The 26993-nt window shown below is 51.2% G+C and overlaps 13 protein-coding genes across 13 annotated transcripts; 5 read left to right on the top strand and 8 right to left on the bottom strand.

Annotated features, from left to right (window-relative positions):
• Positions 1–8: 8 nt before the first annotated feature.
• On the bottom strand, positions 9–3126 carry BCR37DRAFT_382528 (uncharacterized protein). The gene is made up of 2 exons (XM_040869890.1): positions 314–3126; positions 9–275 (listed from the first exon to the last, which is right to left on the bottom strand). The coding sequence occupies exons 1-2, from the start codon at positions 2660–2662 to the stop codon at positions 102–104; spliced, it is 2523 nt and encodes an 840-aa protein (XP_040723357.1). The 5' UTR covers positions 2663–3126; the 3' UTR covers positions 9–101.
• BCR37DRAFT_382529 (uracil phosphoribosyltransferase) lies at positions 3057–3860 on the top strand. Its single transcript, XM_040869891.1, has 3 exons — positions 3057–3196; positions 3240–3424; positions 3466–3860. Exons 2-3 carry the CDS (start codon positions 3258–3260, stop codon positions 3698–3700), a joined length of 402 nt encoding a protein of 133 aa, XP_040723358.1. The 5' UTR covers positions 3057–3196; positions 3240–3257; the 3' UTR covers positions 3701–3860.
• BCR37DRAFT_394742 (uncharacterized protein) lies at positions 3819–4192 on the bottom strand (the record flags this gene model as incomplete). Its single annotated transcript, XM_040871517.1, has 2 exons — positions 3819–4029; positions 4080–4192. The coding sequence occupies 2 exons, from the start codon at positions 4190–4192 to the stop codon at positions 3819–3821; spliced, it is 324 nt and encodes a 107-aa protein (XP_040723359.1).
• BCR37DRAFT_117714 (GTP cyclohydrolase II) lies at positions 4122–6186 on the top strand. Its single transcript, XM_040865971.1, has 6 exons — positions 4122–4609; positions 4666–5242; positions 5289–5579; positions 5622–5714; positions 5767–5918; positions 5963–6186. Exons 1-6 carry the CDS (start codon positions 4543–4545, stop codon positions 6118–6120), a joined length of 1338 nt encoding a protein of 445 aa, XP_040723360.1. The 5' UTR covers positions 4122–4542; the 3' UTR covers positions 6121–6186.
• A 65-nt stretch (positions 6187–6251) lies between these two features.
• Positions 6252–7718, bottom strand: BCR37DRAFT_388968 (uncharacterized protein; the record flags this gene model as incomplete). Its single annotated transcript, XM_040870681.1, has 1 exon — positions 6252–7718. The coding sequence occupies one exon, from the start codon at positions 7716–7718 to the stop codon at positions 6252–6254; it is 1467 nt and encodes a 488-aa protein (XP_040723361.1).
• A 175-nt stretch (positions 7719–7893) lies between these two features.
• BCR37DRAFT_400382 (histidine phosphatase superfamily) lies at positions 7894–9553 on the bottom strand. The gene is made up of 2 exons (XM_040871801.1): positions 9168–9553; positions 7894–9125 (listed from the first exon to the last, which is right to left on the bottom strand). Exons 1-2 carry the CDS (start codon positions 9254–9256, stop codon positions 7940–7942), a joined length of 1275 nt encoding a protein of 424 aa, XP_040723362.1. The 5' UTR covers positions 9257–9553; the 3' UTR covers positions 7894–7939.
• BCR37DRAFT_388970 (cytochrome b5-like heme/steroid binding domain-containing protein) lies at positions 9497–10034 on the bottom strand (the record flags this gene model as incomplete). The annotated part of the gene is made up of 2 exons (XM_040870682.1): positions 9497–9553; positions 9597–10034. 2 exons carry the CDS (start codon positions 10032–10034, stop codon positions 9497–9499), a joined length of 495 nt encoding a protein of 164 aa, XP_040723363.1.
• A 121-nt stretch (positions 10035–10155) lies between these two features.
• On the top strand, positions 10156–13065 carry BCR37DRAFT_382538 (beta-lactamase-like protein). Its single transcript, XM_040869892.1, has one exon. It carries the CDS (start codon positions 10510–10512, stop codon positions 12967–12969), a length of 2460 nt encoding a protein of 819 aa, XP_040723364.1. The 5' UTR covers positions 10156–10509; the 3' UTR covers positions 12970–13065.
• On the bottom strand, positions 12973–16853 carry BCR37DRAFT_350636 (P-loop containing nucleoside triphosphate hydrolase protein; the record flags this gene model as incomplete). Its single annotated transcript, XM_040868021.1, has 2 exons — positions 12973–15949; positions 15988–16853. The coding sequence occupies 2 exons, from the start codon at positions 16851–16853 to the stop codon at positions 12973–12975; spliced, it is 3843 nt and encodes a 1280-aa protein (XP_040723365.1).
• A 294-nt stretch (positions 16854–17147) lies between these two features.
• BCR37DRAFT_394749 (lactose permease) lies at positions 17148–18834 on the bottom strand (the record flags this gene model as incomplete). The annotated part of the gene is made up of 3 exons (XM_040871518.1): positions 17148–18195; positions 18236–18509; positions 18558–18834. The coding sequence occupies 3 exons, from the start codon at positions 18832–18834 to the stop codon at positions 17148–17150; spliced, it is 1599 nt and encodes a 532-aa protein (XP_040723366.1).
• A 991-nt stretch (positions 18835–19825) lies between these two features.
• Positions 19826–21729, bottom strand: BCR37DRAFT_118218 (putative beta-glucosidase). The gene is made up of 2 exons (XM_040865972.1): positions 20829–21729; positions 19826–20787 (listed from the first exon to the last, which is right to left on the bottom strand). The coding sequence occupies exons 1-2, from the start codon at positions 21429–21431 to the stop codon at positions 19969–19971; spliced, it is 1422 nt and encodes a 473-aa protein (XP_040723367.1). The 5' UTR covers positions 21432–21729; the 3' UTR covers positions 19826–19968.
• Positions 21724–24563, top strand: BCR37DRAFT_382542 (glycoside hydrolase superfamily). The gene has a single exon (XM_040869893.1). The coding sequence runs from the start codon at positions 21872–21874 to the stop codon at positions 24455–24457; it is 2586 nt and encodes an 861-aa protein (XP_040723368.1). The 5' UTR covers positions 21724–21871; the 3' UTR covers positions 24458–24563.
• A 323-nt stretch (positions 24564–24886) lies between these two features.
• BCR37DRAFT_388976 (fungal-specific transcription factor domain-containing protein) lies at positions 24887–26990 on the top strand (the record flags this gene model as incomplete). Its single annotated transcript, XM_040870683.1, has 2 exons — positions 24887–25651; positions 25689–26990. 2 exons carry the CDS (start codon positions 24887–24889, stop codon positions 26988–26990), a joined length of 2067 nt encoding a protein of 688 aa, XP_040723369.1.
• Between the last annotated feature and the right edge of the window lie 3 nt (positions 26991–26993).

The following is a 26993-nucleotide window of genomic DNA, read 5'->3' on the forward strand; positions in this document are numbered from 1 at the left end:
GCTTTGTGCTCGAGTCTTGCGATCACACGTGAGGCTTCAGATGGAGTCAAGCTACTTGCGGTGGATCCTATTTGCCAGGCTATAGAGTACTAGAGGCAATGTCACAGAGCGTTCACATATGCTCTGATTGTTTCAGAGAGCAGTGTGTTGATTTCTGGAGCATCGACCAGAATTCGGAGTCCCTGGCGGATACTTTGCACATCGGCTCCAGGCTCCAGGTGAAGGCCAAGGTGGTACGCGAGCAGTGCCATGTAGCCACTGATTGCATCCATGCGCTACTGTTAGTTTAAATGAAAACACGAGATGTCCTTACCTGATTGTTCAGCCTGGTCGACAGCTGCGACAACAACGACGACATGCCAGTCTTGCTGTTGTCACGGATTAACTTCTTGCCCTGCTCAGAGCCATCTGCAAGCGCAATGAGTACTCCGAGACATAAAATTATCTCGTCATCCGTCTCTGCAGCCTCTGGCACCTTTTCTGATAAGACGAGCATTGTCTTACCAACAAATTGCGAGGTGAACAAATGGGCACAAGGTGTACTGCCTTGTAACGCATGAATCAGAGCTCGCAGCGTGCTGCCAAGAGGCACATGAGTTGTGGGATCGCTTGCACACTCTAGCAGATGAGAACCAAGCGACATGAGTGGCCCAATAGAGTCTGAAGGAATGTCTTCATTCACATCGAGGGGCGACTGTTCCACAGCGGCGAAAAGTAATTGCGCCTCAAGAAGAATTGATGAGGAGCACAAATCGAGCGAAGCAAACAATGGCCACAAATTGGTCCGAGAAAATTGGGAAGGGAACGAAGAGACATTGCAGACCATTAGCGCAAGAATTCTTGGCGAGATTGCTAGCTCTGCTGCAGCTCCGGAGAATGCTTCGGTTTTCGAGAGCTTCTGCCTGAGGTCTTCGACAGCACCTTGATTAAGCTTGCTCACCTTCAGCTTGCGATCCTTGCAGAGAACGGCAATATCACGATCGTCGGCCAATGCGCGGCGCACAAGCTCTGTGTCGCAGGCTTTGCGACTTCGGTCGCGTCCATTGTCTTGCGCACGACAAGCAACCAAGAGCAACATACAACAAGCCAGCAGTAAGGGGTGGGTCACATCCTTGCAGACCTCCAAAACTCTGGCGTCGTAATGCATGGCCCGAAACGTGCGACTGAAGTCTTTGGAAATGAGTTTGTCACTCAGCTCCAGTAGAGTGGCAAGCATTGTCTTTTCCTTCTCGAGACCTTCCAAGAGATATTCAATGTCGTCAATCAGTCGTTTTGTCTCGCCACTTTGGCGTAAATCATGCAAATTCCTGATATTAGACTGGGCCTCAGCGTCATTGTCGCTCTCGCTCGACTCTGGCGCTCTTGCTTGTGAGCCATTGATGTAATTGTCGATTTGGTTGTCTTCTGCAAGATATGTCCTTTGCTTTGAGTAGGTCGCACGTGCGGAAGGAGCCGGCTGTTCCAGAGGACTCTCAGCTGCAGAGGCCATAGCTTCTGGGGCCTCTTGACTCTGTGTTTCCGACTCAATGGCGATGAGAGGTTGCTGTTCGAGATTTGATTCTGCCATCTCAACCATGTTCTTGTGAGGTGACTCATGGCTTCTTTGATCCTCTTGCGAAGCCTGACGCCGTTCGACTTTTGAGTGTGCCAGTGCCTCCATCAAGCGGCGTGGGCGAGCATCGAGTTTTGCACCGCTAGCCGATTTCCCGAATGCATCGTACATAGCTTTTTGCTGCGGAGAGAGACGAGGTGAATTTGGCGAGAACACTGACTGCTGTAATGGAGGAGGCGTGGTCAATCGCGTCGGCATGCTTTCCTCCGCTGGTGCTGCTGGTGTTTGAGTATCTGCTGGCAACACCTCTGCCTTTTGGGCAGACCTGAGACTTCTTCGTGTTGGAGTTTTGTCCTTTGGTTTCGGAGTCGTGCTTGACTTGGGCTTAGCGGCTGAAGGAACGACTGGACTAGTTGCAGCAGAAAGTGTGCGCAGGCGTTTTCCCGGTGAAGCAACTGGTTCTGAAGATCTCGTGGAAGGTTCGGCCAATGTCTGTTTGATTGCAGAGCGGATCTTGGCAGAGGGGGTTCTCGTCCGTTTCTCTGGCGTATGGATGGCTACTGGAGATTTCGCGGTCGGCTCGTTTTGAGGAAGTTTTGCCTTGGATGGACTCTGTGCAGCTTTCACCGGAGAGGCAATCGTTCGCTTCCTTGGTGACCTGGATGGAGCTGGAGATTCTGTAGAAGCGATGGTACGTTGCGTCTTACGACTCGAAGGACTAGCAACATCCTTATTTGCGTTGACTGGGCTTCCATTGGATGTCTTTCCCGCATTAATCTTCTTTGCCTGAGCTTTAAGTATACTGACGGGACGCCTGGAAACGTTTTTGCTGTGATCGATGACCGCTTTACTGCTTGGCTTACTTGGCTTGAGGCGCTTCTGCTCCTCTGCATCAAAGTCATAGATGTCGACCTCCGCTGGTCGTTTGGCCTTAGTCACTCTCGACCGCTCGGGCAAGTCGGCGCTGATGGACGAATAAGTTACAGGAGAATGATCCACTGCATGAGAAGCGTTTGGGTTGTCGATGCCTTCATCCCACTGTGCCTGGCTTGAGGTCGATGCGCCAAACTTGCGCCCGCTGCCATAGGTGCGTCCAGGCGTGCGCTTCATGGTCCAGATAGCTGAGTCACTCACGTCTGCATCGCCATACTCGTGCGATGGTGAATGAGAGCCAATGAAGACAGGCTTCGACAAGGGCCACCGGGAGCAGCAAGTCGCAGGCCGGGTGACGTCCCTTCAGCGCCTGTTTGCTCGTTTCGCGGATTTCGGCTTCACGCGACGACGAGCAGGCGGAGCAGATAGACGCTTAAGAGGTCGACAACTTGCGCCTTTTGCCAGGGCCCAGCTGCTCTTTGGACATTTGTCATTTCTTTCCTGAGCCTGTGAGCAGCCATGTCAGACGGGGCCACTGTGTCTACTCAGGTGGAGCACGCTAATGTTGCTGTCTTGCGCCAGACGCACCAGCTGATAGCACTGCTCACCATTATCCGAGACAAGACGACTCAGCGCGGGGACTTTATCTTCTACAGCAACAGAATCATCAGACTGCTCGTGGAGGAGGGGCTCAACTACCTTCCCGTGGTGGAGCAGACTGTTGCAACGGCCACCGGGAACGACTATAATGGTGTGCAGTTCCAGGGCAAGGTTAGCTGGGCAAGGTTACAAGGTCTTCATTGCTCACGGACAGATATGTGGTGTCAGTATCATGCGTGCAGGCGAGTCTATGGAGCAAGGTCTCCGCGACTGCTGCCGCTCAGTTCGCATCGGCAAGATCTTGATTCAACGGGATGAAGAGACTGCACAGGCCAAGTTGTACTACTCCAAGCTGCCAGAGGATATTGCTCATCGCTGGGTCTTTTTGCTCGACCCCATGTAAGATTTGACCTCATCAAGGAAGCGTGCTGACACGGCAGGTTGGCTACAGGCGGTTCTGCCATCAAGGCAGTGGAGGTACTTCTGGAACGCGGCGTTCCTGAGGAGCACATTATCTTCCTCAACCTCATCTCAGCGCCAGAAGGTATCGCGACATTCAAGAAGAACTTCCCAAAGCTGCGTGTCGTGACAGCCTTCATCGACAAATGCCTCGATAAGAACAATTACATTGTACCTGGACTGGGCGACTTCGGCGACCGTTACTACTCAGAATAGGATTGCTTGTCAAGGCAGATGCATGCGATGATAGAAGTCGTTGAAGCCAAGGGGTTGGATGCCGTTCATAACGATAATATACACGGATGTTACAATGCCAGTCAGGCCAATCATCCTTCTAGTCATACTCCAGTTCATCATCGTCGTCGTCATAGTCGTCCCTCCTGGCTTGTGGTTTGGAGCCGGCGCCATCCTGCTGTGCGACCGCATCGCAAGCATCTACCCAATCTGAAAAGACGTCGATGGGCGCAGAAAGCGCGTCTGTCCTGCATTGATGAGACTGGCCGCAAACTTTGCACTTGAGCGATCCAATGAGACCCTTCTTGTCGCTGGTTGGTCAGTGTTTAGTCGCACTCAATCGCAGCAGCGTCTAACTTACATATCGACAATGACAGACTTTTCGTGGTTGCAAAAGAGACAATCAAATGTGGTGGCCAGCTTCCCTGCCGTCTTCTTGGCTTGAGGCTTGGAGGAGCTCTTGCGCTTGCCCATGACGAGAGCTCCTTTGATAGCAGAGAGCAGAAGTACTAAGCACTTGTATCAAATTGTTGAAGTTGTCGGCAGACCATAGACGTAGAAGATGTTCAGCAGTCACAATCGAGCCAAACCTGGAAACAGTTTCGCCCATCGCGTTTCTTCGAGCAGTCTTGCTTCTGACTATTGCAGCTCATGTGCTGGCCTTAATTCGCTCTAATCCATGGCATAGATCAGGGATCGCGTCCTCCCGACAGCGCATCGGAATCTCCCCACAAACACGCACCACCAAGAATCAGCACAAAACCAGCTCGCACCGCGTCTAGTGTCCGGCCTACCTCTCGAACGACTAGGCGCATACTTCATTCATGGTCGCCTCTGATGAATCTACCGATAAGCCCAGGGACAAGTTCTCTTCTCGTGTCATTCTCACAAGTAAGGCTGCTCAGCACAAGGCATCAATGACGGCGTTCCATCAGCTAACCCCTTAGCATATCCAGGCCAGTCCAATGTGAACCCGTTTCCTCTCAATTGGGGCGCAACAGACCCTTTAGAACGAGGCCCCATCATTGTCTCGCGTCAAGAAAGTACACTCAGCAGCCGCAATGCAATCGGCGCACACGGAGGCAGTTACAGTGTCTACTTTGCGCTTGCCAATGCTACCAACCAGATGCCCTTCAATCACAAGCCGGACTTCACAAACACAGAGCCGCCTGTTGACTTCAAGGCTCAACCCACATGGTCTGATCCAGAGGCTATCGCGTCCATGGACCCCTTTGGTCACCAGGTACAGACTGTGTACAAAGATCTGATGGCTGGAAAGGTTGGACTCGACATCAGACCCACGATCTCCATCACGAGGGCAAAATTGAGCCTTATTGAGATGGAGCTTGCTGTCAAGGCCGGACGACTCGTGCCAGATGGCAAAGTCGTGCTGAATGACAAAGGTGAAATGGCTGTGACCAAGGTAGCCGTCGATCCAGTCTGGTATCTGCCTCAAATTGCAAAACGGTTTGGTGTGACTGAGCAGATTCTCAGACGCTCGCTGTTTGAGTACACTGGTGGCATGTAAGTTCATGTACTCCTAGCAATGGCCAATTTGCTAATGAATCAGGTACCCGGAACTCATCACACGCCCAGATATGAAAGTCTTCCTACCTCCAATTGGTGGCCTGACTGTCTACATCTTTGGAGATCCAGCCAAAGTTTCGGATGCTTCTGTGCGCCTAGCATGCCGTGTACATGATGAGTGTAATGGCAGTGACGTTTTCAGTTCAGATATCTGTACGTGCCGGCCTTATCTGCTTTACGGCATTGAAGAGTGTGCGAAAGAAGCTCAGAACGGCGGTTCCGGCCTGGTGATTTACTTTCGCAAGGAAGGACGGGCACTAGGTGAGGTTCTGAAGTAAGGCATCCAATCGATCTTGTGTCCAGGCTAACACGCTAGGTACCTCGTTTACAACCTGCGCAAACGCGAAGGTGACAGCGCAGACAAGTACTTCAGCGCCACTGAGCGAATCGCGGGCGTCAAGGATATGCGGTATGTGCACTGAGGAGTGGAGTCTGTCCCAAGTCCAACTGCTGACTTTCAGATTCCAGGCCCTGATGCCAGACATCCTTTGCTGGTTGGGCGTCAAAAAGATCGACAAAATGCTCTCCATGTCTAACATGAAATACGATGCCATTGTTTCGGCAGGCATTCCCATCCACGAGCGCGTAGAGCTCCCCGACCATCTCATTCCAGGTGCAGTCCTTCCATCACTGATTGACGAGCTAACAAGTGATTAGAAGATTCCAAGGTCGAGATTGAGGCAAAGATCAACTCTGGCTACTTCAGCTCACGTACTGTCACAGCGGAGGATCTGACCAAAGTCAAAGGCCGAGGATGGGCTGAGCCAGATCAAGCTGTTTCGCTATCAAACGTCTTTGAAGATCAAGATCATTAATCCCATCTGCAGTGTGGTGGGCCTACTACGGCGGCTTGAATCGAAGATTGGAGGGTTGGTACCGCTTAGTGCAAGATGTGGGTGGTGTTGCTGCCTTCTGATATCCAGCTCAGCGCCGCCTTGTCTTTTCTCTATACCCGAACAGCAGCAGGAAGTGTGTCGTGAATAATCAGGGATGAGGTACCGTTGAAAGTGTTCAAGGACGCTGGCTCCTGCCGATCCACTTCGCCCTCGGACTCAGCCTCCTCAATAGTGCCAATGCAAGTCATCGTCTCATCCACTAGGTACCCCATCGTGACAACGCCTTGACCACCAAAAAGCATGCCTGCCTCAAGAGTGTGCTTGTCTGCGAAGACCTCGAACCATTGCATGTTAAAATCTGGCTGGGGAATTTCAACAATACGCGGTGTATCCCAGTCGCAACACCACAAGTACACTGAGTTATTGCTCGTTTTGTCGGTCGCTTGACAGCTGAATACAAGGAGGCCAGACTCATCCGGGTGCCATCGAACAGTCTTGACTGCATTCAGTTGCACCAGAAGCGCCAATGGGATCATTTCAGCTAGCGACCAAATCCATAGAGTCGTGGGCATAGCATCGGAGCGCGTTACCAGATGTCTGCCATCCGGACTGAAGAGCAATAGGGATACACCTGTTTTTGGCAGCTCCGTTGGGAGGGCTTTGGCAGTTGGTAGTGACATTGGCGCCTGTGCTGAATCATAACGACGCTCTGTCGCTCCGAAAACCTCCCGCCAAGCCTGTATGCTTGGGTCACGTACCAATTCATTGTGAAGTATCTCTGTGGTGGGTGCGAATGTGAAAGTATTGAGCAGGCGGACTCTGCCATCATAAGACCCTACAGCCAAGTATTCTCCATCGGTCGACCAGACAACCGAGAGGATACCTAGGCCAAGATCATACGCTTCATATTTTCGCACAAGCAGACCACTAGCGGTGTAGATTAGGATGCGATATTCGATCGGATGGTCCCATACAGCCAGCCACTTGCCACTTGGGCTCCAAGCGAGCCCACATGCATCTGTCGTGTCAATTGAGAAGGTGTGCGCGATGGTCCATTCGCCATCGGATGCTTTTGAGGCGAGAGAGACTTGATCCTGAGCTTCCCTCTGCAGGACGGCGACCTGTTGTGGTTGTCCGGGACGGCTGCTGTGGCTGTGGCTGCCTGCTTTTGGGTGAGGAACAACAAAACCTTGACCACTGAGAGACCAGATTGACAGATACAGGTGATGATCTGACCATGTGAGCACATCGAGGCCGTCGGCAGACCACTCAACGTGCCTGATACCCGATTCGCTCTCGTCAATAGTCCAACACCGCTCTTGATTCATGACATCGTAAATATGTACAATCTTGTCACTGTGAACAAGAAGAATGCGAGAACTTCCCGTTGTCGAGGGTGACCAGCGCATAGCGATAATGTTGCGCGTGAAATTGGGTTCCAGGGAGATAACTCGAGCTATGCCAAGTGTAGCGACGGAGCGAACGACGAGACTCGACGGGAAAATGACTGAGGCAACAAAAAGGTCGCATGCGCTCGACTGTATGCTGCTTGCCGGTACGAGCGGAGTAAAGTCCATGATGCCCTGAATGACCTTGTCTAGTGTCGGGTGTCGTGGTCGTATTTGTTTGTTTTGATGTTGCGGCAATTGGCGACTAATCCACATCACAGGCTGTCACTGCCAGCCAGACTACAACTACACACCACACTGCAGAGTACCCTGAGTATACATGTCAGAAGGAAACGTACTTGAGACTGTTTCAATGCGATCTTTACCTTCTACATAGATAATGTACGTGATCATGCTGAAAGATCAGGCTTTGCACGACACTCCGCCTCCCAGTCTTCTGGGACCAGCTCATCTATGACCTTGTTGAACTCCTTCAATGTACAAAAGCCGTGCACCGCCTCCGTGCAGCCAGGAATATGCAATACCTTATCGTTGTAACGCAATCTCACGAGATGACTCTCACCTGTGATGGAATCAGATGAGGCTCTGGCATCCTCGAAAAGCTCGATAGCAATATGACTTGAGAATGGCGGCCATCTTCGGTCAAAGACGCCGAGCGAAGCCAGGACTGCCCCAATAGTCGTGTCATGCGCTCCATAGAGGGCCACTTTGAGAGAACTCTCCCTGCCGGCACACATGACCATTCTATCTCGAAAGTCTCCGAGCAACCGGCCAGCACCCAGACGTCTGTAGGCCTCGTCAGCCAAGTACCCCCCAAACCATTCTTCAACAGCAGCGGCTTCAACTTGCTTTAGCATGTCTTTGTCTCGAAACTCTGCGGGGATGTCTAAGCCATTGCCAATTGCAGCATTGATTGTATCAGCCAGCCCAGTGACCCGAGGATTGCCGTCGACTTGCAAGGGTTTCCCGTCTAGGTACTTCTCGGAGAGCAATTCTGAAGCGTGGCCGGCCAGTATGGGATTCCATGTGAGTGCAGCCCGCTTTGCATATTCTTTCGCCAATTGCTGGAGTCGCTTGCAAGCACCCTCGTTCGGGTAAAGATTCTCTTGAGTCCAGTCTCTTTGATGGATGATCAGTTCAAACTGCTTCGGAAGACTGCTACGCGGAAACATCCCGGAGAAGACGTGCTGCAAAGATTCTAGAGCACGAGGAATTGGCGAAGCCCTCAAGTATAGCTCAGACTCGTGACTGATTTTGGCGAAACCCAGTCGGTCAACATAAAGCTCTTTTAGACGCTCACCCAGGTAGAACGTACTTTGGCGTCCGCGATCTGTCAATTCGCCCAGCAGACAAGTGCCAGGCAACGCCGCAGCCGTGCTGAGCCCTGAACCAGATCTAGTATTTGCAGGGACTTCTAATCGTCTGGCATAGGGCAGCTCGTTCCAGCCATTGGTCATCTTGACCGCTGCTCGAAAACGTTCTGCATTGAAGCACATCCTGTATTGTAGCGGCAGACCAGCTGATGGTAGCCTCTGCCTGACGGGCGTTCTTTCTCCGTGCCGGAAAAGGATCTGCCTACCATGTTAGAAATGAAGGACAGATGGGACGACAGCATACACTAAACGAAGGCTCAAGTGCTCGGGATAGAGTTCAGCTAATTTCGCATCATTATAGGTCGTAATGTGTACGTCAGGATGCAGAGACATGAAGAGAGAGCAGACTCGAAGCTCAGCTGCCTCGAAGCAATGATCCAAGTATCTTGGGAGTTACGGAAACGGTTTGGGCGCAGAGATCTAGAGCTCGAGGTGGTTCAGTGCTCTTGCAGAATGCCGCTATAAATTGGATTTTGGCCGTGACATCGTCGAGATTGTACTATACTCTCAAATGTGACTATGATGTAGGATGCATGAGAGCATTTTGACTCCTCAAGCTGGTGGTCAAGTAGTCTAATCCGACTTCTTGCTGCCGTTTTCCAGTAGTCTACCGGCATCAATGTACTTCATCTGGATCATTAGCAAATTGCATGGACCAATGCACGCGACTTACATCAAAGTGGCTCACCCAGTCTTCAAGGGATTGCTTCTGCTCATCATCAAGGTCCTCAAGCTTATCGATGGGACCATCAATGCTGACAAACATCTCTGGCTCGAAGGAACCACAAGCAAGGGCTCTGCTTGCGTCGTGCCCTCCAAAGTTCTTGTAAGGACCCTTAGGTCCGTAAAACATGTAGCCAGTCGTCACATCATAGACTTTTCCCTTGATCGCTATCAAGATATGCGGGTCACCGACTCCATTGTAGCGAGTGAGCTCCTGCGGCGTGTAGTCTTGTCGCGGAAGCGGCTCTATTGGCTTTTGAAGACTTGGTAGACCAGACTTGCCCTTGAAACGAGCATAGAGGAAGTAGAGTAAGACAGCAATGAGAATTACGTTGGTAAATGTGAAGAGCGGCTTCACCTCTACAACGGCCTCCGGCTTTGCGCTCATGGTCTCTTGTATGTGCGTAAGTAGCCGTCTCCCGCGCGCTGTGTTGGCTTTTCCCTGCCTGCGCCACCCGTGCGGCTTGGACGAGAAACAAATTGAGCGGTCAACGTTGACCTGCCGTGCAGTAGATGAAGTAGATTTGCCAGGTGGCCCAGAGAAAAAATAACGGACAAACCCAGTGTTTCCGTCTGCGGCGATTTGACTATTGCTGGAAGAGTGCTCAGACTCGGGTCTTCGGGTCTCGTCGCCTACCTAATTGCTTGAATCAGGCATTGTTTGCTATAGGCTACTGAAACTGTGCTGCCTTGAGTTCCGAGCTGTCTGCAGCTGCAGGGATAGCGAGCTCGTCTCAAATTTGGCCACGGCCATTCTCCGCAGCATTGCTGGTATAAAGCTGGTGGCAAGGTTGCGAGCCCTTGTCAGTGACGGCGTATCTTCTTCAGCTCGTTACCGTTTGGCTAGCACTAGCAGACGCGACATGCCTCAGTCATTCAAAGTCGTGTCTCTCCCTTCGCCAGGAATCAGAGCAGAGCCAGTGCTCGCAGTGATATACGACGACAAGCGGTATCTCTTTAATTGCGGCGAAGGAACACAGCGCCAGCTTCTGTCAAAGGGCTTATCTATCAAGAAATTTACAAACGTATTTCTATCGTCCAGCTGGGATAGTTTTGGCGGATTAGCTGGGCTTCTCCTCGGTCTCGCGACCGAGAATGGCTATCCGCAGATAGCGCTCCATGGCCCACAGAATCTGGCCTACTATCTCGCAACTCTTCGTGCGGGCCTGCAACGGTTTCACCGCTACACAGATGGCGCAGACTTTCAAATTGAGGAGTACACACAGTTATTGCCTCAGCCATTTGAAGACGCCAATGTAAAAATACAAGCAATTTTGACCCAACCAAAGGGTTTTGGCGAGATTGACCGGCCAGCCTCAACATCGGAAGCGGAACTTAAGCTCATGCAGTCTGTCGCGCGGTCTGTCTGGACAGGAGAGATCAGTGGACTCAACGCCCAGGGTGATTGGACCGCTCTGGCGGACCCAAACCAGGATACCACAGCAACGCAAAAGAAGAGGACGTTTGAAGAAATGCAGCAAGAATCTTCAGAAGCTGATCGAAGGGAGTCGTTCTATGGTCGAACAGGACTTGACCGGGACAAGTATACCGCTTTCATCAAATTGATGCATAAAGACCTGCCAACTGCGACGCCGTTCCCAGCAACTGTCTCCTACTGTATAGAGGGACAACCACGGCCGGGAAAGTTCGATGTTGCTCGTGCGATGGCACTTGGGGTCCCAAAAGGGCCACTCTATGGGAAGTTGCAGCAAGGCCAGTCAGTCTATTTGCCTAATGGCACGGTCGTCCATCCTCACGAAGTACTCGGGCCACGGCGTCTATCTGCACCTGCACTCATCGCAAATTGCCCCTCGGTCGACTATATTTCCACCTTTTTGAAGCACAATTATTGGGATGATGACAATTTCAAGGACACATGCGGGATCATCGTGCACACGGGAGATCCCGCTGTCTTGTCTGATCCGTGTTACATTGCATGGATGGCTTCTTTCCATTCGGGAACGATGCATATCCTCTCGCATCCGTTGCTCACCAACGAGAGACCGATCATTGACCGATCCGAGGCCCACTATTTGTCTCTACAGTCACTGGATGCCGATCAATACCCACATGTCAAGCAGCTGGTCAGAGACGATAGTCAAGTCGTTTTTGCACGCCTCTTTGGTGCAGTTGCAGATGTACGACCGCTCAAAGGTGACCAAAGTTTCCTGCTGGACACAAGTGTAGTGGACCAGACTAAACAGACTTCACGCAGAAGCTCAGCTCATCATAAAATCGACGTTGACGCCGCTCAAAGGAGTAAGCCTGAAGTCTCTGATGCACTGAAAGCATACGAGGAAGCGATCAAGCGAACGGCGACGACGGTACAGTCCTTGGTAAATATTCAAGCCGAGGATTTTCCGGGTTGTGATGTGGAGGTCGTCACGCTCGGAACAGGTTCAGCAGGACCGTCTATTTACCGCAATGTCGCTGCCACGCTCATAAGAAGTCCAGACGGCTTGAATGTCTTACTGGACTGCGGTGAGGGCACATTGAATCAATTGCACAGGGCTTTTGGAGCGCAGCAAGCGTCTGAAATGAGGAAAATCAAGATGATTTACATCTCGCATCTACATGCCGATCACCATCTGGGCCTTATCGGAGTGGTTCGACAATGGATGCAAGTCAACGCACGGAACGAGGATAAGCTTGTGATTCTCGCGCCTGTCAAGCTGCTAAGAAGTATCCGCGAATACGATGCCATGGAAGGCCTTCAGCTGCACCGGCTGTGCCTTCAATCAACAGCCGAACTGTATAACAGCCAGCAGACTCCGCCCAACACGAGCACTTATCGACAAATGCTGGAGATTGTGCCTCAACTTGATCGCATTGAGACTGTGCCGGCTATCCATTCTGAGAGAAGTACTTGCCTTAGGCTTGACCATCGAGACGGATGGAGTGTTGCATTCTCAGGAGACACGAGGCCTTCAAGCCAATTCATGAAGCTAGGTCACGGAGTCACCTGTCTAATTCATGAAGCGACCTTTCAGAATAGCAAATCAGACGAGGCCATCAAGAAGAAGCACAGTACCGTCAACGAAGCATTGTTTGTCAGTCAAGAAATGCAAGCACATGTGACCATTCTCACCCACTTCAGCCAACGCTATCCAAAGCTGCCGGTACTGGAGGATGATGAGTCAACAGTTTTAGCAGGGCGAAACATTGTTTGTGCACACGATCTCATGCACATCAAACTCAAGCACGCTTGGAAGGACGCCTACTATCTGAAAGACGAGCTCGCATTGGAAAAGTGTCTCGAGACCCTCCGAGCGCAAGGCACATTGCCTGCCGAAAAAGAGGACGAAACAATCAGTAATGAATAGAATCTACATATTTATCCCATTCGAGGCTAGCAAATCTGTAATTAGAGAAAGAACTGCTGGCGAGGCCGTTTCCTGAGGAAATTCAAATTTGTTGAGGAGGATATCATCTAGCATGATTCGAAGAAGCTTGCACAATACCCCAATTTTCGGAAACGCACGTAGTTTGACCCAATCATTGACAATGAGACCCCTTCCTTGCCCGTCGAGCTGTAAGCTGTGCCCAAGAAGCAATTGACTGTACGTTGAAACGGGAGTATTTTGCTTGATGAACTTCTTGGACGTTTCAACTTGTTGGTGAAACGCCAGAAATGCCGACTGTTTGTACTCAATCTCCGAGAAGAGCACAGAGGTCGGATGGAGAAACACACGGCCGTCGTTTGTGAAATATTTGATCTCACGACTGACATGATCTTTGGCAATTGAACCTGACTGATGCTGCGCATACTTGGTATTTGGCATGGCAATGCGGGCGATGTTTGGTGAAAGCGAGGCACCTATCAGGGATCTGAGGACTGCCGTCGCCACAGTGCTATCCTTTCGGTGGTGCGATTCTCGTTGAATCAATCCAGCCTCACGTAGACAAGCCCATAGCTGCGTTCGAGTGGATGCAACTTCCTGCATGGCCATGTCGGATACATAGTTCTCGTCGCACCATAATCGTCGCTGACGGCCATTATCATGCCTTTTCCAGGCGTTGTAAGCGTTCAGAATAGATATCACATCGCCGTCGGCGGAACCAAAGGCCAGCCTAGAATCCCGGGCCTCTGGCTTGGAAGAAAATACGGGCTTGGAAGACAATGCAGAGGCAATGGTGAGTGCCTCGTCGACACAGCCAAAGATGGTACTGAGGACCAGCAATTTCGCACATCGTACATCAGCTGCGATGAGAGACAAATGCCGACCAAGAGGAGTCAGGACATCCTTTTCACCACTCTCGATTGCACCAATCTCTCGTAGAGTGTTCATAGAAGCTTCCAATGAAGCAAGCGGGGGCGGAGTAATTGCCTGACCGAGAAAGACCCGTACAGGCTTATTCATGGCCAGGACAGATAACGACACCTGTTCCAGGGGAACCCTCAATATTTCAGGTGGTGTGCTTTCCAACATCTTGGCGGACTCAAGCGAGCGGGAGAAGATCTTGTAGCAGACACCAGCTTTGACACGACCAGCTCGCCCACGCCGCTGACGGCACGCTGCTTTGGAACACCAGACCTCTTCAAACTTGTACGCATTCGCCTCTGAATCAAATGCCATCTGCTTGACCCGCCCAGTATCGATAACGGATCCGATGTCATCGATCGTGATGGATGTCTCGGCTATATTGGTAGCGAGTACGACTTTGCGCATACCTGCTGTGTGCAAGAACACCTTTCGCTGCTCAGTTCCATCAAGGGACGCATGAAGGGGTAGACAGAGCACTCTCGCTAGGCCAGCACCTTTGATGGCTTGCATGCATCTCGAAATTTCGAGGACACCCGGTAGAAAAACAAGAATCCCGCTGAGGTCTGACCCACTGACCTTGTCAATGTGTCGCACTATATCAACTATCATGTCGAAGTTGACACCATTTTTGGACTTTTCTCGAGGACTCGAGTCCGAGGACAAAAATACCATATCCTCCACGTAGAAGTCCGTGACGGGAAAAGTCCGACCTTCGATCACGAGCTGCTTTGCACCCAAGTATTCGGCAAAAAAATTAGCATCGACAGTGGCACTCATGAGGATGACTTTGAGATCTTTGCGACGTTTCATCAGGTCTTTGAGGAGGATTAGCAAAAAATCCGAGTCTACAGAACGCTCATGGACTTCGTCCACAAAAACGTGCGTCACTTGAGAGAGACCTGCATCTCCTTGGGTCGATAACTTTCGGAGTAAAACACCGGTGGTGACGAAGGCAATTTTGGTCTTTGCAGACATCTTGCTCTCTCCGCGGATTTGGTATCCAACTTCAGTACCGACAAGGCAAGATCGCTCGTCGGCTACTCGATCTGCGAGGCCGATAGCGGAAATTCGCCGCGGCTGTGTGCACACTATTGAGGCCACATCACCATGGCCGGCTGTGATGAGCTCGTCCAACACGAATTGTACCACTTGCGTAGACTTGCCAGATCCGGTTTCGCCAGAAATAATTAAGGCGGCGTGACTTTTGAGTGCATCTAGAATTTCTGCACGGCTTCTCCAGGCTGGCAGGGACTCGCGATTCTTCATCTTTCTCTGATGGATTCTGTCTTCGAACCAGGCATCTCTTTGAGCTCTCAGCGAAGCAGACTCGGCAGAGGAGGAATCCCATTGAATAAGCTTTGTGTTGCGCGGAACAGGCCGAGGATGCTTCCGGGTAGAAGAAGTCGAGGATGAGCCAGTAGTGATGCTAGAAAGGGACTGAAGCTTTCCGGGGTTTTGAAGTATTCGTTCCAGATTAGATTCAAGCCAGTCCACCAAACTGAAAATCATAGGCTCACCCTTCAACGTGCTCGCATACTGACCAAGTTGTCGCACAATGGCCAGCCTGACATACGCGGGCATAGAGGATGACTGGTACGCCACATAAAAGGTTGGAAGCGAGTCTGGGTATACTCCAGAGACTGGAGGTCTTAAATGTAATTGATACATCTTGTGCCCGGGAATCTGCACGCTGCATTGTCCTGCGGCCTCGTCGGAGCGGAACGTATCGATGAATGTAGCAGCAATACCTTCTATCTCGATAGCCCACTCGGGTTGCTCTTCCACCAAAGTCGCTGGCGCGTCGAACGGAAACTCGAGAAGCTCAGCTTGTAATACTTCAGCTGCTAGAAGTTCGCTATTATATTGGACCATACAAGCCTTTGCACTGTCAATTGGATAGCCAGCGTAAGCAAGTCGGCGAGCAGCATAGTCGATACGCAATGAGTCAGAATCATGTTGAGATGCACTGATACCAACAGAATATGACGGGGGAAGGAAGCGTGGGGGTAAATCGTCTTCCGGTACGTGAAGCAAAAGCCTGTTGGTCAGTATTTGAAAGGACAGCTTGACACTCACCATTCTAAAGCATCGCCTTGCGAGCTGCAGTGCTCAAGTGCTTCTAGTGTATGAGACTTGCGAAAGCCATATTCCGCTAGAGAGCTGCTGATGGCCTGGGTCTGTGCAGGCTCAAGTTCGATCTTTTGCGACAGAACAAGCTGTGTACCCCGCACCATTGTCTCAATACGTTGACGATACTCTCGGGACATGTCAACGACAGCCGCATGCTGCCAATCAAAACTCTGCCTCGCTGGCAGGAATCCAGCTTTGCGGATCGCCTCGTCCTTCTTCTCTGCTTCCTTGGCCCACTGCTGTTTTTGAAATTCGTGCTCTTTTGCAGCTTTGAATGGGTCCGACGCATACATCCAAGATTTGTTGGATTTGTCGTCAGCAGCTTTGCACTCCACTAAAGCTTTCCAAATGTCCCTGTACTCTGGAGGCAATTGCATCAGCCAGCTCCGATCCGAAGCCACTCGATGTAGAGCAAAGATTGCTGAGACATTCCTGGCTTCAAGCGGTGTGGCTTTTGTCGGCAAGATGGCAGCCGTCTCGACAGTCGGTCGAAGCAAGACATTCGTCAATTCATTGTTTTTGGGATTCTTCTTCGATATCAAGACATGCCGCACAGCGAACTGCTGTCCGGACTTGGTGACGACGTAATCGCAACGAGCCCATCCTTGTTTTTGACAGTATTCCTGTAATAAAGTCGTTGGGATTTTGCCTGTCCAACTGCTGCCCCCTACAATTTGCTTCGCGGTCGCTTTGACCTCGCCTGCATCCGTGACACAAGTTTGCTTAGTCCTTTGCTTCTGTGTCGCACTAGCTGCGAGCGACGCAGTCTTGGAGCTGATCGCAGCTTGCTCATGTGTCTTTTTGCGAACCATGATCGACAGGCACTATCAACAATGTCGAGAAGCGACCCAAGAAGCCCTAGAAGGCGATTGACTAGCAGGATGCCGTTTGCCTCATGGCAACAGAAACGAGAAGTAGTCTGACAGAGCAAGTGTCATCGACATGCAGACTGCAACTTCCCGCGCGCCTGGACATTTCGCAATTCGCACGGCGCGGCTTTATAGCACATTTAGATCCGTAGCTTTACCACGACCTGAACTTACGAGATGGCAGCGAAAAAACTGCGTACTATACAAACTTTGAAACAGCTATAGCGCAACTCAACACTACAGAGACTCGGCCTTGACGATCTTCTCGTCAGTCACCACTAACTTTGTCGGGCGGATCGACTCCCTGGGCGGATTCTTGGCGGAAAAGATCACATCGAGCTCTTCAAGTGTTCGACCCTTGGTCTCCACAACGAAGAAGTACGCAATGACACCTTGAATACAGTTCCAGGCGATGAACACAAAGTAAACCTTCCACTGAATGTTCTTGAGGGCAACTGGAAACGCAAATTGGTTCATCAGCGATGCCGCATTGACTGCCAGGGAGGAAAATGCCATGCCCTTCGCACGCGACTCAAACTTGAGGGTCTCGACTGGGTAGAGAGCCTGCAGAGGGGTCAGACCGAATGAGTAAACGATCGAGAAGACAAAGATGAAGAAGATGGAGGCAATGGAGGCGCCGTTGGAGGCATCCTTTGCAAATACAGCGGTACATGCAGTGATGCAAGCAAAGCAACCTGCCATCAAGAAGCAAACAATAATGAGCGTTCGACGACGTCCAGCCTTGTCAACGATGCGCGCTCCAGTAACAGCAGCGATTGCACTTGCCATTTGGTTACCGAGGTTGATGCCGAGTTGCTCTTTGGCGTCCTTAAGTCCACTCTGCTCAAGAACAGGGACAAGATAGTATCCAACTAGACCATTACCGGAAAGTTGTCCAAATAGACTGACGATGAGCATGCAGGTGAGACGCCAACGAGCATTGCTTCCAGCGAAGAGCTCCCTGTAGTCCCAAGCGCGCTTGTTGGAGCCTTCCGTAGAGATGTCGCGCTCAATTTCTTCCATTTGAAGACGGACCCAGACAGACTCCGGGTTGCCACTGCCATGGTACTTCGTAATGATTTCCTTGGCCTCTTGTGTCTTGTGATTGGAGACAAGCCACCGAGGGGACTCTGGCAAGAAATAGGCGAACATGCAAACGATTGCTGGCATGACCAGCTGGAGGAACAGCGGCAGGCGCCAAGCTAAGTTTGTCTTGACATCGACAACAGCGATAGAAAATGTGACGAGACCTGCAAGAATCGATCCGAGAAAGTAGCAACAGTTGCTGACTGTTAGTCAAATTTAATATACACGCTTGCACTTACTAGAGCCCCGTGAGCGTTCCTCTGTATGTTGGGAAGGCAATCTCGACAACATATGCTGGAGCTGCACTGGAACTGATGCTGTTGCCAAAGCCTAGGAGGAATCGTCCAGCAAGGAAAGTTTGCAAGTTGTGTGATGTGCCAGAGACAACAGTGCCGATGATGACAATGAGGCATCCAATGACCATGCCTGCCCTTCGGCCGAAGGTGTCACATGCTGGACCGACAAAGGGAAGTGCTGCGACACCTCCGATCTGGTACATGCCAAAAATGAGACCTGCACACAGTTAGTTTGTCGAATGTCGAAGATCTTCGTACAACATACCAGTCTTTGCTCCGACTGACTCTGCGCCAAAGAACGACTTGAATGGCTGTAGTCCAATCAAACTTGTCATCAATGAGCCGTCGAAACCATTGATGCTTGAACACAAGAATGCGACAAAGCAGATGGCGTAGAGCTTGAGCATCATCGGGGACCCAGGCATGGGTTTCTCAAGGAGCGCGGCAGCATTGAGCTCTGCAGAACCTTGTACAATCGTTTCTTGAGCGACGTCTTGGGTGCCCAAGCTCTCAACGTGGGTGAAGGCTTCCTTGTTGGACATACTTGGAGGAGCGACCTTTCTGTGTGATCTTGGCTGAGCAGATGAGAGTATTTATGTATTGTGCTTCTAGTCTGGGGTATTCTTTCGCATGGCAATCAAGCATCAGGCAGGAGTCGCGAGAGATGGTCCCGCTCAGAGTCGCAAAATCATTGCACACGGCGCATGTCTGAGGCAACTTCGGAGAAGCCCCTCCGATGTTTGTCGCCTCGCAACTGATTCTCGCGCAAGCGACATTTTGACGTGTGGGAGAAATCTGGGGTCGACAAATTAAGACAGCTGTCAATTGAGACGCTGAACGGAACGCGTAGGCGGATGGTCTTACGTACGGGCCCGGTACGGGAGAGACTATCCCGATCGAAGCCCGAGACCACTTGGCCAAATCAGGCTAAATCTGATTGTTTGTGAAATTGATCATGAGTACGGATGGCACTAGACTGCAATTACTTCTATTCTAGAAGTGGGCAGGTATCGGAAGCCGGAGGACCCTGAGCCTCTTGGCAGCGATCAAGAAGATGCAGTAGTTCGAGTGAGAAAAAGTGAGGGAACTTCCCCAGATTCTGCACATGACTGCGAGATTCAATGCGAGTGCTATGCATTGTTTGCATGGCAGCAAGGGCTCTTTAGCCTCTTGGCCTGACTTCGTCCAAGGGGCCATGAACCGCACCAGGCCCGCGCGTATGAGTGACGCTTGACGGCGCGGGGGTTGGTCTTCCGCATTGTGGGCCCAGCGGCTTCAAGCCGTCAACAAGGGCCTCTCGAGTCTCGTCTAGTGGTGCCATACGACCAGGGCCATGACCATGGTTCTGACTAGTGTGATAGACAGACGACCATTCAATTGCGGGTCGCATGACTCGTATGAGTCGTATCAAGGGCAAGAGAATACATTGATCCGTTACTCGCAGTCCGAGCCTCAGGTGCCTCGTCGACAGACAGGCTATGACCTATAAGTTGCGGGACGCTTGCCTCCGCCGAGCTCTGCCGCTTGCCCTTCAGCCTAGCTTATGCGATTATGTCACACTGTTCGGGAACTATACTGGGAACGATCACAAATATCCAATAACCGGTAGTATGACTGTAGTAGACGTGAACACCACATTGAAACCTTTTCACAAAGCTAATCCATTGGTCCACTCATTAGCGCTGCAAACGTTCATGGTGGTCTTCGAACCACTTTTTGACAAAGGCAGATGAGGCCTTTGGCGTGCGTACAAGCGTGTCATAGTCGACGTGGACGACTCCAAATCGTACACTGAGGCCCGACGCCCATTCGAAGTTGTCCAGCAGCGACCAAGGGAAGGCGGCTCGAACGTCAACCCCATCGACCTCTTTCGCCTCCAGCATAGAATCCAGGTAGCCGTGATAATAATTGATTCGAAAGTCGTCTTGCACAATCTGATCTAGGGACATCTGACACTCGCCAGGTACAGAGCAGCCAAACTCCGTCACATAAATCGGCATAGCATACCGGAGATGGATCCAATTCAGTAGCTTTCGAAAGCCCCATGGAACGACTCTCAGCCAAGTGCTCTCTGCTTGCGGGCCAATGGGAATACCATCCTTTTCGTATACATACTTTGCATCGCCCATATACTCCGTTACGCCAGAGCATTCATCAGGCACAATGTAGTTAGATGTGTAGTGGTTCATACCGTAAAAGTCACTGGAGCCCTTGACCAAGTCCTTCTCTTCATCAGTGAAACATGGCAGCCGATCGCCCAGCTTCGCTCGCATACTTGCTGGATAATCGCCCAGATAGATAGGATCTGCGAACCATCCGATCCAAAATTCGAGATGTCGTTGAGCAGCCGCCACATGCTCTGCATTATCTGGCTCGAGAGGCTCGGCCCAGTCTCCGTTCAAGGTGATACCAATCTGACCACGCTGATGAGCTTGGAAGCATGTACGATACACTCGTACTGCGGAGGCATGGGCGAGAATGCAGCTGTGGCCAACCTACTGTTAGCTCATCAACAGTGTGGAGTCAAGATGTGTACAATCCAAGGCTCAGTGCTCGAGTCGCCAACAGCTCGATGTGATCTGTTCGAGCTGCGCCCAGGCGCAAATGCGCCAATCCCATAGCCAAGGATAGAGATGACCCAAGGCTCATTAAATGTCAGCCAGTGTCGAACGTCCCTGCCGAAACGATCGAAGCACACCGTGGCATATCGCTCAAAATCTGGTACAAATTTTTGAGTGTTGAGCATGCCTCCATATCGATCGACCAAAGCCTGAGGCGTGTCCCAGTGATGCAAAGTAACAAAGGGCACAATGCCGTGAGCATGGCAAAGTTCAATCAACTTTGCGTAGTATTCGACGCCTGCCTCATTGACCGGATCATCTTTGCCGCCGAGGGGGATGACGCGAGACCAGGAAATCGAAAATCGATAGGCCCTTGCCCCAAGTGTTTTGAGAAGCATGATATCCTCCTCTGCGCGATGATACTGGTCGACGCTTACATCTGCATTTGAGCCATCGGCGATGTTACCCGGGATGTGGGTGAATGTATCCCAAATGGAAGGACCACGACCGTCAGCGTCAACGGCGCCTTCCACTTGAAAGGACGCGGTTGCGTAGCCCCAGAGGAAGTTGTCGCTCATTTTATTGTAGCTTGTGAGGGTTGAGGAAGTTGAGGTGTCTTTCACTTGAAGCACTGACGGTTGGCACAGATTACGATGAAGACAGTGGTTTTAAAATGGCTGGGAAGCCTCCAATTGGCGGCTGAGCGAACGCGGCGCATATCATGCCGAAGCTCAACCTGAGAGGCTGAGACTCAGGGAGGTTTTGTCACCGTCTGTGACCACCTTGCGTTGTGCTGTTTGTGCCTCAGTGCCTGCGTCTTTACAATTTCCAAATGTGGGGGCCTTGGTCAATGTTGGAACACGGTCTTCCGATCGCGACAAGCATCACGGAGATCAATCATTTCAGTTTGTTTGCGCATAGAGAGGCAAGACAGGGTCGGCTTCATCCAGCAGCCCCAATCCGATAAGATGGCGACTCTGGAACTCCCACTCTCATTGCAGTGACCCAACAACTCAACATGCACATCTTCAAACAAGACTCTCGCGTTGTCACACTCATCAAAGACTGGCAGTGGCAGGAGGCGTCGCCCGACAAAGAGTCATGGACACAGTGCAAGTACAACCCGAGTCAAATTCACCTTGAGCTGCTTGATGCTAAGGTCATCGCAGATCCCAATATTGGTATGAATGAGACTGGACTGCAGTGGATCGGAGAGCGAGACTGGGAGTACAAGAGCTGCTTTCATGTGGCAAGTTTGGATGCTTGCGAGTTTGCTGATCTTGTCTTTGAAGGCCTGGATACATTTGCTACTGTCTCTCTCAACGGATCGCATATTCTTAGCAGCGACAATGCCTTCCACACTCACCGTGTCAATGTCAAGGCTAATCTTCGCGTCGGCATCAATATCTTGCGGCTTCATTTTGCATCCGCAATCGTGGAAGGCCACAAGTTATACAAGAGGAATGGTGAGGGTATCGTCTGGAATGGCGACCCTTCTAGGCTGCATGTACGAAAGCCTCAGTATCATTATGGCTGGGACTGGGGGCCTGTTTTGATGACGTGTGGCCCTTGGAAACCAGTCATGCTTGAACAGTACAATACTCGAATCAGCGACTTGCGCGTCGAAACCTCCATCTACAAGAAGGAGCCTGCCGACATCAAGCTTGACATTGCTGTCCACCCAGCCTCTTTTTGTGGTGACTTTCAAGTCGAATGTGTCACACCAGACGGCACATCACTTCGAGCTACTGTTTCTGCACGTAACGGCAAAGCGAAGCATGTATTCACCATCTCTGCACCAGAGCTGTGGTACCCTGTGGGCTATGGCGCTCAGCCGCTCTACACCGTCTCTGCTTCACTTGGAAGACACACATTAATGGCCCGACTCGGCCTCCGCGTAATTGAACTGGTTCAGCACAGTCTTGAGGGTCAACCTGGCACATCCTTCTTCTTTCGCGTCAACGGCGTACCCATCTTCGCCGGTGGCTCCAATTGGATACCGGCCGACAATTTCCACTGCAGACTCACGCGAAAAGACTACTTCGCTTGGGTAAAGAGAGCTGTCGATGGTGGTCAGAATATGTTGCGCGTTTGGGGTGGTGGTATTTACGAGTCTGATGACTTCTACGATGCTTGCGATGAGTATGGCATTCTCGTCTGGCAAGACATGATGTTCGGTTGTGGGCAGTACCCAGCAGGCCATGAGTTCATGCTTTCTGTGAAGAAGGAGGCCATCGACAACTTGACCAGGCTCCGTCACCATCCATGCCTAGCACTTTTTTCTGGCGGCAATGAAGACTACCAAGTCTGCGAGAGCTACAACTTGACTTGGGACAAAGACGACACTGACTGGGAGCGTGTGGCCAAAAGCAATTTTCCGGCTCGCGCAATATACGAGCATCTGTTGCCAGAAGCTGTTTCAGCTGTCTCGCCTTGGATACCTTACTGGCCTTCCTCACCTTTCGGTGGGACATCAACGCGCGACCCAACTGTAGGCGACGTTCACCAGTGGAACGTGTGGCACGGCACTCAGGAGCCTTATCAAGACTATGGCAAGTTGGGCGGACGCTTTGTAAGTGAGTTTGGCATGCAAGGTTTATCCGACATCAAAACTCACAACTACTATCTGCGTGACACGACAGATGCTCGCGAGCGTCATCCGCAGTCGAAAACGAATGTGCACCACAACAAAGCAGATGGAAGTGAGCGTCGCCTGGCTGTCTACTTGAACGAGAATTTTCGATACAATATGGGCAATCTGGAAGACTACATCTACGCCACCCAGCTTATGCAGCATGAAGCTCTGTCCTATGCCTACCGCATGTGGCGCAGAGAATGGCGTGGTGATCGTCGAGAATATTGCGCTGGTGTGCTCGTCTGGCAACTCAATGACTGCTGGCCTTGCACTTCTTGGGCAATCTGCGACTACTTCCTACGACCCAAAGCAGCATACTTCGGCATCAAGCGAGAGCTGCGGCCAATCCATGGCGGTCTTCAGCGGCGGCGCGACGAAAAGTTTCCGACTTTGAAGGCGAAACTGCCCGCCAGTGCCGATCAGATGCAGGCGCCAGGCCCTCCCTTCTACTACGGCCCCTGGTTAGACACTGTTGATGTTTGGGCGCTGAATAATACGCTCGAGGCGTTCTCCGCAAAAATTGTTGTCGAAGCCTATCACGTCGAGTCTGGGCAACGTGACGAGTCCTTTCGCTTTGAAAAGGTGATCACCGTGTTGGCGAACTCGTCGACTGATGTCTCAGCCGATGTTGCTATCTCGAGCGAGCAGGCTGAATCGTGCGTCTTGGCTTTGACGTTGACTTGTGTGCTTTCGGGCACTGTCGTTGGACGATCGTACGATTGGCCTCAGCCTTTCAAGTACCTGCATTTCCCGAAGCGGCGCGTTTCTGTCGATGTTGACGAGTCGGGCAAGCTTGTGCGGGTATCTGCTGATCGCCCAGTGAAGGGTCTGGTGCTGAGCTGCGAGCATGACGTGGACTTTGCAGATAACTGTATCGATCTAGTGCCAGGTCAAGTGCACGAAATCGCGCTAGGCCATTACAATGGTGAGAAAATTTCAGCCCGCTGGTATGGCGATGAAGAAGAATAGCTGCCGTACGCTCATTATGTAGACTCTTGTGTTGCAATCAAAGTCATACAATGTGACTAGTTCTACAGTCTCAAGCGCATTAGAAATTAGAATTCAAGTCTAAGAGCTCTCCCAGACTTGTGCAAATTTCAGTCAGTCTCTACACACACGCTGAGACGCGTCCTCTGCAATTGAACCAGAGTCTAGCTACGTAGTTCACCTGTAGGGACCAGAGCGCTATTCTTGCAATTTCAAAACCAGTAGTCCTAGTAGGTCAGTAACCCCACGAAGTAGCCATACAAAAATTCAAATGTGACAACACCACGCCCACTAAACCCTCGCATTTGTACACTAGAGATCTCGACTGCCGGACCTACAGCGACGACGAAGGTTGTCTTTCGCTACAAAGTGTGTCTCTCTTTGTAATCCCTCGGAGCTGACTGGAGCGCAATGGCGCAGCTCGGCGCCAGGAGTATGCAGAACGACGGCAGCCCTGCACCCATGAACAAAGTCCCGGCTGCTTGCGACGACTGCAAGAAGAGGCATCAAAGGTGCAACGGAGAGCAGCCGTGTGAAAAGTGCGTGCGCCATTCGCGGCAGTGCCAATATAGCGAGCGCATCGATCGTTCGCCGCTGACTCGCAAGTATGTCGATGAGCTGGAAGCGAAACTAGCGGAAGCATTGGACCGACTTTCTCGCGCAAATTCTGTTGCCAATGCCGAAGTGACAAGCAACCACGTCATACGAGCGTCGCATGAGGAGCGGCCTCAGAAGCGAAGGAGGCATGTTGTTAGGTCATACGCTGGCTACCCGCAAGCACCAAACCAGTCTGCGCCCTACTCACGAAGCCGCAATCTTTTTGACGTCAAGCCAGAATTCGCTCGCGCTTTTGAATGGGATGAGACTGACTTTGATCATTTGTCTGCCATGACAGAAAAGGGCGTAGGATCCCTGGCCTTCAGCTCTGGCATGTCCGGCTTTCTAGGAACCTCTTCATCTGCAGCGGCTTTACAAGTTCTTTCCACAAAGACTGGTGTAGATAATCTTCCATCAGAACACCAGCCAAATGCAGGCGAGGTGATCAGCTACAACCCGTACAGCGTCAGTGTTAAGCCACATGCGCGTCCTCCACAATTGCTGGAGGAGCATCTCATACAGCAATTTTACTGGCATCATCATCCGCTTTACCCCTTGACCTTTGAGCCCATTTTCAGAGTCTGTTCCATTACTTCATGGTCTATGCTGACATCAGGCTGAATATCACAACAAGATCCCGAAGCCAAAACCGTGGCCTGCGTTGCTCAACATCATTTTAGCTCTGGGGACCTGGTACTCGTCAGATTCCAGTGAAGAAGTCAACGATATCGCGTTTTTCCGAGTCGCACAAGCGAATCTCTCACTCGACATTTTCAGTGCAGGTGATCTGCCCTCTGTGCACGTTCTGGCGCTCATGTCCGACTACTTATTCAAGCGCAATAAATGTAATACCGGCTATCTGTATCTTGGTTTGGCCATTCGAATGGCGGTCGGGATCGGTGTACATCGAGAATACACAAATTCTGCTATTGCCCCTTGGGAAAAAGAGATACGCCGTAGGACATGGTGCACACTGTTTAATATGGAGGTGGCTGCTTGCATCATGCTTGGACGACCTTTATGCATCGACCAATTCGATGTGCTTCCGCCCGGTAACCTCAGCGACCTCGACTTGCCCTTTGACAGCAAAGTGATGCCTCCTTCTGTCGATCGCCCGACGGCGTACACTTGCTCTATATATCACGGTCAACTCTCGATGATTGCCATGGAGGTACACACCCGTCTACTGCTTAGCTTCGCGCCGTCGAATACTGAAGTAGCGGATCTTCATCATCGTCTCGAACTTTTCCAGCAAAGTTTGCCGCCGTATGTCGCCCAGGAGGTGGAATCCGAGCCAGGGTGGTTGACTGTACCTCGCTTGTTACTTCATTGGCGACTGCTCAACATGCAAATCATATTGCAAAGACCCGCCATCTTCCAACTCGCCAATGAGCAGTTTGACGCTCCTTCTCAGAATTGCTTAGAAGCAGCGTCTGAGAGCATCCGCATGATCTCTGCTCATCTTTTCGGCAGGCAGTCTGGTCAGCCAGTGACGCGAGGTCTCGCTTACAATGCCATGTTCTTCGCGTTCCATGCAAGCATAATACCTCTCTACCTCTTGCTCAATTTTCCCTACAGTTCAAAGACAAGCAAATGGCGCTCAATGGTAGATACAGTGTTGGTGGTACTGCGACTTTTGATGCGGACTTTGCCTCACATCAGCAAATGTATCGAGACCATTGAACGGCACATTCAAAGAGAAGATCGACGACCGTCAAACGACAATCAGCCTGATCAAAGCGCCGGCAACATCATTTCATCAATCTTGGCTTCTGGTGTTGCCAATGATTTTGATTATCAAGATGTTGCGTCCAATTCTAGTCTTGAGGCGAGTCACTTGGACTACAACACACTCGACATACTGTCGAACGAAGCACACCTACTCGGGTCGTTTGGTGGCTTTTTTGACCACCAGTAAGCT

The sequence above is a fragment of the Protomyces lactucae-debilis genome (genome assembly GCF_002105105.1).
Source record: "Protomyces lactucae-debilis strain 12-1054 chromosome Unknown BCR37scaffold_18, whole genome shotgun sequence".
NCBI classification, from domain to species: domain Eukaryota; kingdom Fungi; phylum Ascomycota; class Taphrinomycetes; order Taphrinales; family Protomycetaceae; genus Protomyces; species Protomyces lactucae-debilis.